The sequence below is a fragment of the Ylistrum balloti genome, unplaced genomic scaffold (assembly GCF_031769215.1).
Source record: "Ylistrum balloti isolate Yb309-2 unplaced genomic scaffold, AGI_CSIRO_Ybal_v1 Utg370208, whole genome shotgun sequence".
NCBI classification, from domain to species: Eukaryota; Metazoa; Mollusca; class Bivalvia; order Pectinida; family Pectinidae; genus Ylistrum; species Ylistrum balloti.
The window spans coordinates 317,699-330,841 of NW_026782179.1; the positions used below are offsets into that span (position 1 = coordinate 317,699).

A 13,143-nucleotide genomic window follows, 5' to 3' on the forward strand; every position below is an offset into this window, starting at 1 on the left:
TGTGAATATCGTAAATCGACAACAATGATACACATGTACATACATTACATTTGGGATGGGAATATAAGCTGAAAGCTTTTATCCGTTCTTTTGATAACAGTTAAATATAATAACTGATTTTTTTTTTACTTTACTAGTTGTAAAATTCCTGCTGATATCCGTGGTGATTACTGCACACGTTAGCACACTATGAATAAGATGTTAACTTATACATGTAAAATGGAGAGCACACTTGTGTTTGATCAAGAGGACTAGGGTTCGATTAAACGATTGATATGAAGTTCGACTGTGCGAATTTTTTTATCTGGGTAATTTTATTTATATCGATGAATGAAAGATTTTTGATATTCTTCACGTGTACAACCTGCTAAAGCATGAATTGTGTGTTAACTTACAGATGAACTACATCTAAATTATGAGATTTAAAAAAACAAATTTGGTCACGAGAACAAATTACACGATGACTGTATGGTGTATTCTAATCTGTGCAGATCAACTGGAGGGCTTATATCAATAAGTTTTATTGGAAATCGAACAATTGCCTGCACCTCCTTACGCTTCGGCTGTGAGAAAAAGGGCAGTAACTCTGGGAGATCAGAATAGTTCGAAACCAACATCTTTATGTTTTCACTGTTGGCTACGATGTTCCGTTTGTGTTTTAATTTTACAATAAACGGTATTAGATCACGCACTAGTTTATTAATCTCTTTATTTCCTCTAAGATAGAAAATTACATAAATATATTAAATACAATCAACATTCAAACACTAGGGAGTCGTACAAATGTACATAGCAAATCTATCGGCGAAACGTAATTAATTATAATAGTGTGGTTCATAAATCTTAAACATTTGATACAGAAATCTTAAATTTTACTAGTCTGGAATATTCCAAATCTTCTTTCGACAATGCATAGCCTTAAACTTAACCAGCCAACTATTCACTAAGTCAAAGTCTGACAAATTATGCAACCACGCCATGAAATTTATGCCCAATTTATTAATTGAATGATACCTTAATTCATCTCGAACATCAGTAATTTTATCGAAGTGACAAATAACATGTGTTGTAGAATCATTATATAGTATGCCCCAGTAGTGACAATTCCTCATATTTCACCATTCGAGAGCTTACTTTTAAAGCATGCTTTTAAAATACACTGTATATATAATATTAAGGATACTTAATATAATAAATTCCATAAGTGACGTGTTTTAAGCTTAAGATGGATAAACTCCAATCTGAAAACAATCGTTATCATATGACATACGCTCTAACCATGCAGTTCTTCTATACTATATACACTTTTATAAACAAGCTTTTTCCATTGTAATTTTCCTGGAAATGAATCTAATTTCATACAGTCAACAAAAGTAGCATGCGCTGAGCACTTTCTTAAGATACATGTAATTTTGGGTATAAATTCTATTGTTTTTCAATGTACATATGATACATAGAAAGTATAGTCATAATTGCTCTGTGCACTAACAATTTACAATCCTAATTACAAATTCGTCCTAGAAATATTTTATTTCGTTTTTCATAATATTTTACTACACAATCATATCCATCACATGTTGAACACTTCGTGATCCTGGCAACTTCGAAAAACAACAGCAAGCGTTTTTTTGTTTTTTTGTTTTTTTTTAACTTTAGAGGGATTCAAAATGCGCACTTTGGAAAGAGTGGAACAATAACTGCGTAATTTTAATCAACTCACGCGTGAAATGTATATCAAAGTGACATCATATGATATTGACTTTTTCGAAACAAATTTCAGAATTGTCCGTCGAGCATGCGCACAAAGGTGTATGACTATGAGGAGACGTTTCTCAGTTGAAAGAATCATAAGACAGCCATATTGGGAAGGTTTAAGATAATTGAAGTTTGAAAGAAGGTTTAAGAGTAGAGACAGAGGACAAGGAGAAAACTACAAGTGATCGTTCTGGAGGTATGTTCGACTTCATTTGTACCTTTAATCACGTTGTCTTGTTGCATTTGTCATGTAGCTGAAACATAGTCTGACAGTGATGTTGCGTTATTGTGTTTTTATAGAAAGTGAAAATAATTCAGTATAAATTTATGCCATTCACCATTCTACAACGGAACAATATCATGTCCCAGAAGCACTTCAAGATGTTAACACCTTCAACTGTTGTATTGCTTTCCTATTTCACTGGGATTTCAAATTCACAACTTCAAAAATCTTCAAGCGTTAGACAGAGAACAGCAGGCAAACGGTCATTCTCTCGGTAAACTCTCGCATAATGGATTGTGAATGAAATTCAACATCGAACACTAGTGATTCCAAAAGAGCTCAACATAATCATACAATACTTTTTCCGTGCTGAAAAATAAAGTTCAAATCCGTTTCTAGGTCTACTTAAACCTTTTTTTGCAGTCTGTATGGAACTCATCTGGACTGTATAAAATAATGGTGACCGTTTGAAAGAGGTAGCTCAAACTTAATAATTACACCGGGTTACTAAGTGTTGATCTTTGCTAACGTTTAACATAGAACATCTAATTCGATGTATTATTTTAACTGTATTAAGATAAGCCAATATTCCTCAGCGACAATGGGTGTATATATATCACGTGATCTGGTTTACTGCGACAGCTTCATTCTCAGCATGCAATCTCTGTTTAAAAGATAATGAACAGTAGCTACTGAGAAAAGATATGTTAGCAACCACAACTTGTTTCTATATTTGAAGTCTTATTTATGAAATAAGCATGCAATTTATCACTTCCGTGTACTGTATCTGCTGCCCAAAGTTGCAGGGTCGTGACTGGCGACTAAACTATTCCGCTCACTTTAGGCTTGAGTTGAGCGAAATGATGACAGCCGAAGGTGTGTGTCCTTGACATACCAAACTGATTGAAGAGGGACGAGCTAAGATTGGTTAGTCTGTTGTGTAGTGTATAATGAGTTACGATTGTTAGGTGCAACAACGTGATATATAAATTGCTTCGTCAGCTTCTTTTATTCTATCTAAAAAAACTCTCTCGGCTCTTTCGAGTATATAGGACTCGGAATAGACCTAGATGGCCACTAAACAAGGGTTCGCCAATGAATTGAATTTGATGTAAAAATCTATATTTGAAAAAAAAAAGAAATCAACTATATCCAATCCAAACTCTACGCCTTCACATCACTAGAGGAGTTCCGAATGTCAGTGCAATAACTTTTATATTCTTGGTTAAGGATTTTTCATATCAAATTAATTCCCCATTGCTCCTTTTCCCCTTGTATTGAACCATGAAGGTTGTGGATTTTGAGTATTCTTACGTGTAAGATGCGAATTAAGTGGAAAGATCTAACGACATTTTATTTCATGCTTAAAAGGGAGGTAACTGTATACAGCTTGGATTAGAATTTAAATAGTGTATATTTCGGCAAGTAAACCTTGTACAATGTCCCCATGTGATCAGATCATCCAAGTACAAAGAACAACGTTAGGCTATCCTCTTGTCTATATCATTTACACCTGTTCGGAACACTAGATATCGCCTTTTCGGACGTTTCATTGCTAATTGTTGACCTTTAAATGACTGATGGGTTTGACTAGTTGTTCAATCAAACCTTTATCGATACTACCAACCAGGGTGCTGTCAAATCAGTTTTATTCTGATACAGTTGACTCGAGAGGTAGAAGTAATAGCATGTAGTACCCCAAAGAGGTTTTGATCAGTTGACTTATCTGGGCCACCCTCTCCTGAAACATTTCTTCTATACGTACATTATATTTTTCCCACTCTGTACTCTACCATACCCCTTTTCTTCCAGCAGACTGTATAGGCATACCAATTGGAACACGCCGTGGTCCTCTCTTGGCTTACTGTTTTTGTTTTTATTCGAGGCTGAACTTATTGAAGTTCTTAACAACATATGTCACAAAATTATTCTGATTTCCTTGTAAAATTTCCATTCCTAGATGGCAGCAAACCCGATTCTCCATTCCTCGATAGCAGCATACCTGATTCTCCATATTCTCCATTCTCTTGTCGCATATGATTAGATAGCCAATGACTTCTTCTCGATAACACGATATCCATGCAAAATGTCGACAGCTGACGGATGAATTCTCAACACAGCTAAGGTTTCAAGAGATGCAGCTTGATGAATATCATGAAGTTTAATGATTGTCACAATGACCACGTCGGGAACATCTTTTGGTGCTCTCTCGTATGTCTAATGGGTCTGTTGTTGTTACTATTGTTCTCGTGTGGAAACATGGCACTGCTTACTTGGATTGACCTAGAGTTTTATTATGGGTGTTGGCAATGAAGCAGGAGACATTAACCCTTCGAAACACACGATTTTAATATTCTAGTATTTTTTCGAGGATTTGGGTTTGAATTAAAGTACCGTTGACTTATCTGTGTTTTCTTATGTCTTTATACATAATGAGGAAGCACTGTAATTTGTACCATTGCATACCTGCACAGAAACACCAATAATTGATGTACTGTTAGTCAATTCATATACCTATTACATATATCCAGTTTCTGGATAGACTGGATCCTCTATTACACGCTTTGCGTTTGTTCAATACAATTAGGTAAGTTTTAGTTATCACATGTACATTGTACGCCTCTCAAGTCAGTCGAATCAGACAGCACTGTGCCATCATTTTCTTATAATAGGTATGATCATGATATTATTGATTTGTTTGGATATAACCTTGTTGGCACCTCAATAATTTGGCCAGGTTGAATCTTATTTGCAGCCTTTATAACCCTCATGACATCTGTAATGAGGTAAGTTGGAGGCCTTTTTATGCTCTTTTCTAAATCTATGTAGTACACCTGTAACTTGGCTAGGATTGTGCATAGGACACACAAGTGAATGGCGACATTCAATACATTTTTTATGATAAGATATATTAAAGTCAAACGATGATTTCAATGCATCATACAGCTTGTTTCATTCTTCTAGGACTTAGTGGTGCTTAGGGCCTAATTTGAGCCTTTACTTACACCTTTTACATGTATCTATTACCTTAGTCATTTTTAAAAAAATGACTTTTGAAACAATGGTTCAGCAAAATTGGGGAATAGTTTGCACCATTCACACTTGTCCTCTAAATCATGGTTACATCATTTACCCATTAAGGCAGATTTTTTTTTTTTTTTTATCTTTTACATCAAAGCAGTACATCATTAATTAGGTAATGCTGGATCCTCGTTTTCACCTTTTACCTCTCTCCATTACATTAGTAAGGTAAGGCAGGGTCATGTACGGCTAATGTTTTACATGTAACCTACGAACGGTTCGTTTTCGACACTATATACATACGTGTAATAACTAGCCGGCGGTCACAGCCGAGTGATCCATCGACGATCGCTCAACCGTACAACCTCGTGTCCATCCCAAAGTCAGTGTCCTAACGTCATCAACCAATATTTAACGGTGGTCAAATATTTCGATGAATGGTCAAGTCGATGATTTCGTTCGTTTCCAGATACCAGGAGAGGAAGTATTTAGTTTCGGATTTTTCAAAACTGTTTTAATCTTAAGGACTTAAGGAAAATGTTATGTATTGTGAGATCATGAAGACGGTTGTGTCAGAGATAATCCATGTGGCTGTAATGTCGAGAATATTACCAGGAATCACTGTTTTAAACATGTGTTAATGCAGTGTTTACTACAAACTTGAACCTCTACATATATGACGCGTGGGCCATGCATTCTAATTTTAATTGTGAATCATATCCTGATTAATACGGTCGTACAGGACGAGGAGACCTCCTAACTCATGATCACTCTCTTCCGTTTCTCGTGCATTTTCATGTGATCTAACGTCCAGTGGATTGGATTGAAAAGGATTTACTGAAGAGAATAACTTGTTCAACAAGGAAGGATTTGATTTCATGTAAGTACAAATATTTATGATATGAATAAATATATGAAGTTTTCATCGTCGTTCATTCACGACTTATAACACCATGTGGTGACTGATAACCGTTGAATTACGGTTCTTCAGCGAGATTTCTCTTTATTTTTAATTTAAATAATCGTTCGTTAATGCTACTATTTAGGAAAAATGCCCAGTCCAAAATAAGCACCTTAAACATTTTATTTCGAATAATTCCGTTAGAGCTTTTCTGAAAACACGAACCTTTATGAAAAATTATTTTGTTGCAATATTCCATCGTAGTTTTATATTATTGATTAGTCGTATCACTTCCTAAGTACATAGCGATAGATCATTACTTGATGTGATCGTATAGCCTTCTATGACATCTACCTGTCGAATAAGAAAACACCAGTACACGAGACGCCATTAGCAAAATATATCATTCCCAAGACTGACTCATAAATAAATATTATATATGTATTACATAACGTTAAGTTTGTCTTCAGGTATATCGTTCATGCAGTATATATACATGTATATTAATTGTACACCTGGAGAGCTTCGGCTGTCCAGTTGGACAGCACGTGCGTGCCTTTGGCCTCCTATGGCAGGTATATTACCGGACATATCATGGCTACTTATTCATTAGGTAAACAATGTATTTATATATGTACATATTGTGTAGAATTCGTTTGGTTACTTGATTATCTGGTGGTCACATTCTCAGTGGACTTAAGGCAAAAATAGAACATAATAAGGACATATGGACACCGATTGCTTGTCGTATCTAATCATTATTAATAAACTGGTTATTATTATCATCCTCGACATAATTAAACACAAAAGGCTGTTTTAAACATCCCCTAAAATTCCTCAAATATTCTAAACTGACATTATTATGTTATTGTTTTACGTTATTAGCCATTAAACTACATTTTAGAATCATTAGAAAGTGGAATAAATTGAAATAGAATATTTCATATGATTTATTTTTATAATGAATTGTTAACTCACTAGTTAAACATATGGTTCTTGAGATATATATATGTGTGTGTGTAATAATAATTATAATGAGTTTTGATATTTATCCTTTGTACATTTTGTTTTGAGGAATAAAAGTTTATTCAAACATATTTCAAATACATCATTAATCCAAACACATTTTTCAAGTATGTGCAAAATGTATTTATTAAAATGAAAAAAATATATCTTTAAGATCAAAATATCTATTTGTGTAATATACATTACATAAGTTGTTTATGATACTCTTTACAAAAGTCCTAATTCTGAATTAAAGTATCCATATATACTTCTACAACGTTTGAAATGCCATTACTACAAGCTCAGTATTTAAAATCGTGATGTCGTTAGTGAGTTGATCTATAAGAATTTAACAATGATGTTTTATGGTTGGTTTATGGCTGAGTGTGTTTGTGATATATACGGCTGACATTGGTTCTCGTGTTGATGAATCATTGTCGTGAATGCATGGCTAGTTTTATTGGTACTGTATCAATACTGAACTGGGGCGTGAAGTTTTACATAACAGAACATAATCTCCTAACGCAGTTTGTATATTTTTCCTTGTCATTCGAAGTTTCTTTTTATTGTAATTTTATAACTTTCACTATTTTTTCATCGCGGATAATGTTATCATCGGAAGTGCATTGATATAAGTTATATGATTATCAAAAAATAATGTAATTTTGTTCTGGTAAAATTTCAAAATTCACCGTTACTTATTCATAATATTTCTAACGGATAAATATTGTTGTAGAATAAGATTGAGTAAAAGAGGACTGTGAATAAAAATGTTGATAATCGAGATCAATTTATATGATGAATAATATACTTGAAGGCTATGAGTAAATGCTTTGTGACGTATCGGCGCTATGTTTATATTATACATCCTGTAGTAATGTCTGACATGTAGACTACCTGTGGCGAGATTTGATTTATAATAATAACACTCCCTTCTAAAGTGAAGGTAGGGGTTACTACTGTATTATACATTATATGTGTGTAATAAACAATCGCCTGCGCTGGTTCAAGGAACAGACCAAACCTGCTATATCCACAGCCTGGTCGTATTAGGCAACTAAAATTACTCTTGTCTTCTAAAGAAATTTCCCGTTACATCATCACTGACAAATATCTATGAACCTTTCTCGAAACATCTCTGGTTAAAATGTCAGCAAAATAATGATTTTGAGTCCAGCCTAAGATATTTCTGAGAAATGGCATCGACTGTCTCCATCGTCTATACGACACTATCCAAATGTGACTTAAACTGTAACCTTTAAACAATTAAACCCACATGATACACTTATACGATTGGAGACTTATATAAATTTGGGGTATTTTTTTAATGTGTTACACTATTGTGAGATGATCTTTAGGTTTCAATAGTCATTTGGGTTATTACAGTCTTGAATCAATAAAATCTTTTATTTATTATTTTTTTTTCGTCATTAATTCCATGTTGGCAATATTCATTAGAGGCATAAGTTTATCACTAATGACATGGAAACCACATTCAATTTTTTGGAAAAAAAAAGAAAAGAAAATACCAATATGTCAACATAATCATAATCCAAACACAAATTCAATGAAACAGTTTTACAATATGAACAAAAGAAAGATTTACACGGAGACTCATGAAAGAGTAAAATGAGAACGTCTTCTGCATCACCGACTACACCCACCATGTAAACCTTAGTGAATCCAAGTAAGTAGTGCCACCAGAACAATGTATACAACAACGGAACCAACAGGCAAACTAAAGACATCAAACACGTCAAGCTTCCTGACCTAGATATTCGCTAGATACGTATCTTGTATAACAGGTCAGTGGCGTCTACTTCTCTTGGTTGGTTGGTCAGTTACAGATTTATTGACCCTTCGTTTTGATATCTTTTCCCATCTCATTTATAGACACGTCACATGTGTCTCTGTGACACGAAATAAGTTGTATTGTTTTTTTGATAATTAATTGGTTTCACGAATACAGAATTGCCCTGGAATTTACGCCTTGTCGAGTTATATTACAAACCATATATCATATATAATTTTTGTACCTTCTATTTTTTCACTAAAGGTATGTTTTCTCTGTGATGTCTTACACTCTGGTGGTAGCTGCGATTCATTATCGTAATGTTCGACCTATACTACTGATTAATGTAGTCTCAAAGATATGCTGTAAAGAGGAACATTTACCCAGTGTCTGATGTTTTGTTGTCTGGTTACCTAGTGTCTGATGTTTTGTTGTGTGGTGCAATGTTTTTGTCTGTTACTTGCTTTGGAAACATATTAACATCATCTACAAAGCACAACTAGCTTGGCCACAGCTTTGCAACAATTGATCTATATTTTCTCTCTATTGTCTTATTGTCAATTTCTGATTGTCTCCCCTAGTTATATCTTGTCATCCAGTTTTTTCCTAATATATGTGATCACGCGATCCAGTAACAGTCCTGTAATCTTGAGGATGTTATCTTTCTGTGACAGTAATGAAAACACTAACGACTTTATAATTATAAACATACTTTATATATCGTTAAAAGTACATTGCAAAACAGTTTAACATTGTCGAGACATAAGGTACTTCGTCACTGTCGACTTCAGTTTTATTTGGTATCTCATCATTTTATCATAATTATATTGTGATATATTAATGGATGTCTACCAGTTAAACCCAACGAAAATGTTCCAATGTGTACAATAAGTATTTTATTATGAAGACAAATGCAAGTTGTCATGCTTGTTTGAGCAGTTTTACCTGTGAATGTAAAACGTATTTGTTAAAATTTGAGTACATACCAATTTATATGTAAACATGACTGCTCGTTAATATCATGTTGCAACAACTGTCATCAACGGGTTTTAATTACTTTTTCATGATTAAATAAACGAGAAAAAATAATTATCTTGAAAGCCGCGCATTAACATAATGCTAACCACCTGACTATAATATAACATATCCATTTTCTCTCCAAACGTCAGGCATGTTTCAGGCATGTCATAATGTTGATGTATACAAAACCGGTGTTTCCAGAATGTTCTGGTTTATTGTAGTACTAAACAGAACTTATAATATGTCTCCTGACTATCGACTTTTTGGGAATATATCAAGATGTCGTTGGAAGTAACGTAGTGAGGAAATTGCAGTTAGTATTTGGCTGAAATTTCAGATTTCAAATGTGGTCGAATATAGGCATATGTTACTGGACATTTTACGTACTGGCAAAATTGTCCATGATCAAATTGTCAAAAAAATTGCAAAGAAAATCGCTTACGCCGTAGGCGAATTCCTTATCTCAAAGCCTTTTAGATTGTATCTAAATTTGTATACGTCAAATTATTGTTGGACAAATTATAATAATTGTATAATTCTATACTGTATTGAACATGATGAATTTTTGATTACAGAAAAATCCTAGAGGATTTATATCTTCTCATATTTTCATATCATGCATATCGTTTAATGAAAGATTGAAAACGGTATCCATCCATATAGCTTGTGTGATATTGTACATACGTATATATGTATATATTAAATTTGTACTTGTACATCCTTGACCGAAGGACACCAAAACTGTCGTTTAATGATTGGCTTACTGTCAATCATTCTCCTACAAGTGCCAATACACGGTTAGTGTTTAGTGGTCACTAAGGGGTCAATTTTTCTCCTTTAAGTACTACTTCAGTAGGCTTCTGGTGCTGTATGTACATGAAGGTTGAAGTTTAGAAAAATGAATCATTTGTCGGAATGTGAAACTCTGTAACGATGAGAATATAATTTTATCGTTTGTTTTTATGGAAAGCTTACGCTAAGAATATAGTTTTACTTGCAGCTGGAAAACTCACAGTGAACGTCTTTAATGAAGTTTGATTATGTTCGTTCTAATGCAACGAAAAAAAAACTAAATCCAGATCTTATTTATTTCGATGTCATTCCCAAGCATCTTTTGTAAATAAAACAAAACGAAAACTTGTACACGTCATATTTTAAACTTTTAACCGTTGGTAATTCGTGCACGATAATAGGGTTTTAATTACAAATATACAATATAAGAAATGCCTTTTTAACAATATTTAGGGTCCGGTGACAGAAACACGGCTGTGAATAACAACACTTTTCAGATCTTATAACGTCAAATGTTTAAAGATCATTTTGATATTTTCGGGAAAGAGTCCGCTTATGATTATGATACTTCTGAGATAATTAAGAAAAATGTTCATGCAATGTAAATACGTTTCTATAGGGTTGTGTAAATCTGTTTTACAATAAAAAAATGGCATCAGCAAATGTTCTTGGTATTTTAGGCATTATTACTTGCAACTCAAATGAGTTGTGAATGTGACGCATTGAATTAATTCAACTTCATGGTTTTCATTTTATATTTCAGATCGGGGAAAATGCATTTGAAAATTCTGGTTTTAAATATCCTCATGTTATGCTCACTAGACTGTGTTTACGGTCACGGCCGACTGATTGATCCACCATCTCGTTCTACTATGTGGAGATACGGCTTCAGCAATCCACCAAACTATGACGACAACCAGCTTTACTGCGGCGGAGTTCAGGTAAAACTATAACTAGGTTAACTGTGCACGGTGGTAAATTCAACCTCGGCTCTAATGTGAGTGGGTCAATGTAAAATAATAAGGTTAACTGTTCACGATGGTAAATTCAACCCCGGCTCTAATGTGAGTGGGTCAATGTAAAATAATAAGGTTAACTGTTCACGATGGTATATTCAACCCCGGCTCTAATGTGAGTAGGCCAGTGTAAAATAATAGTCATCACAGCTGGTAATAGGATAGAACGGTATACTATACTTTTACCATGGAAAAAATTGGGTATTGTATGTCTTTCTTCCGAGAGTGATAATAAAAGCAATAAGAGTTGGTTCAGGAAGTAAGGCTTTGAAATTCTTCAGTTCTCAATCGGAACAATGGAAGAACCGCGGCAGTTGTTTCGAAATTGAAATCTGATGTTTATTTTCCAGGTTCAGTATGAGCAAAACGGTGGGAAATGTGGGTTGTGTGGAGATAATTGGGCCGGTGCACACGAAAACGAGGCTGGCGGGAAATATGCAAATGGTATAATTGTTCGCACGTTCCAGCCGGGTCAGGTGATGACAGTCGCCGTAGAGTTGACGGCAAATCACAAGGGTTACTTCGAGTTCAAACTGTGTGTGAACGACGACCCGCGGAGGAAAGTCACACAAGACTGTCTTGACCAGTACGTACTTCAGGTCGTGAACCCTGACATCCGAGGAACTAGATATCCTGTACCCAACAAAAATGGCTACCAGAAACTCTCGTTGCAGGTCCAGTTACCAAGTGGTGTGCGGTGTCGGGATTGTTTGCTCCAGTGGAAATACAACGCCGGAAATAGCTGGGGAAGAGACCCAAAAACCGGAGAACAATGTCTAGGGTGTGGAAACCAAGAGCAATTTTACGGATGCGCCGATATCGCAATCGGACATTCTGACATACAAGAAGGTCTTTCTCTAATTACAGGCAAAAACATGAAGACATCAAACTCTATGACGGTTCCTCCTCCACCACCTGACGGCCTTACATTTGGAGATCCTTGGGCATCACGACCAGATCAACAAGGCGATCCTCTTGTAACTCAGTCCTTTGTGCGAGCAACAGAGCAAGGGGTTATTATGTACAAAGACTTTGAGGAGTTTCGAAGAAGGTTTAAAAACAGTAGAATCCAACCATGCGTATGTCATTCCTGCGTTGGATCTACTTGTGTGTGCGAATGCTTTTCCAGCGGAAGCACTTCTGTGGTCACTACATGGTATCAGCGTTTATATATGATGTTGATAGCCATAGTCACGTGCTTAGTGACGTATTATGTGAATAGGAATTGATTATTCAGTTATTCTCAATTCTAGTTATGAAAGTTTGACAGGATGTGCCAAATCTGACTATGCAAGAATCAAGACTTATATTGAATACTGAAATCTTAACATGTGGAATTATGAAAATGAGCACGAAGGAAATGTGTTTGAAATGGTGCTGGATAAGCATAATGAATTTCACCTGAAACAATTTCGCATTTTTAGGTCATCTGACCCGAAGGGTCCGATGACCTATAGTCATCATGCTTCGTCCGTCGTCGTCCGCCGTGCGCCGTGTGCCGTCCGTAAACTTTTCATTCAAACGACTTCTTCTGAAATACTAGAAGGTCTAGGGGGCTAATACTTGGCACAGAGGATACTGGCATGGAGCTCTACCAAGTTTGTTCAAATGAATGACC

At 35.0% G+C, this 13,143-nt stretch overlaps 1 protein-coding gene across 1 annotated transcript; it reads left to right on the top strand.

The window, feature by feature from the left end:
* Positions 1–5,841: 5,841 nt before the first annotated feature.
* On the top strand, positions 5,842–12,923 carry LOC132551658 (uncharacterized). The gene is made up of 3 exons (XM_060215833.1): positions 5,842–5,879; positions 11,273–11,450; positions 11,876–12,923. The coding sequence occupies exons 2-3, from the start codon at positions 11,283–11,285 to the stop codon at positions 12,752–12,754; spliced, it is 1,047 nt and encodes a 348-aa protein (XP_060071816.1). The 5' UTR covers positions 5,842–5,879; positions 11,273–11,282; the 3' UTR covers positions 12,755–12,923.
* The last annotated feature ends 220 nt before the right edge of the window (positions 12,924–13,143 follow it).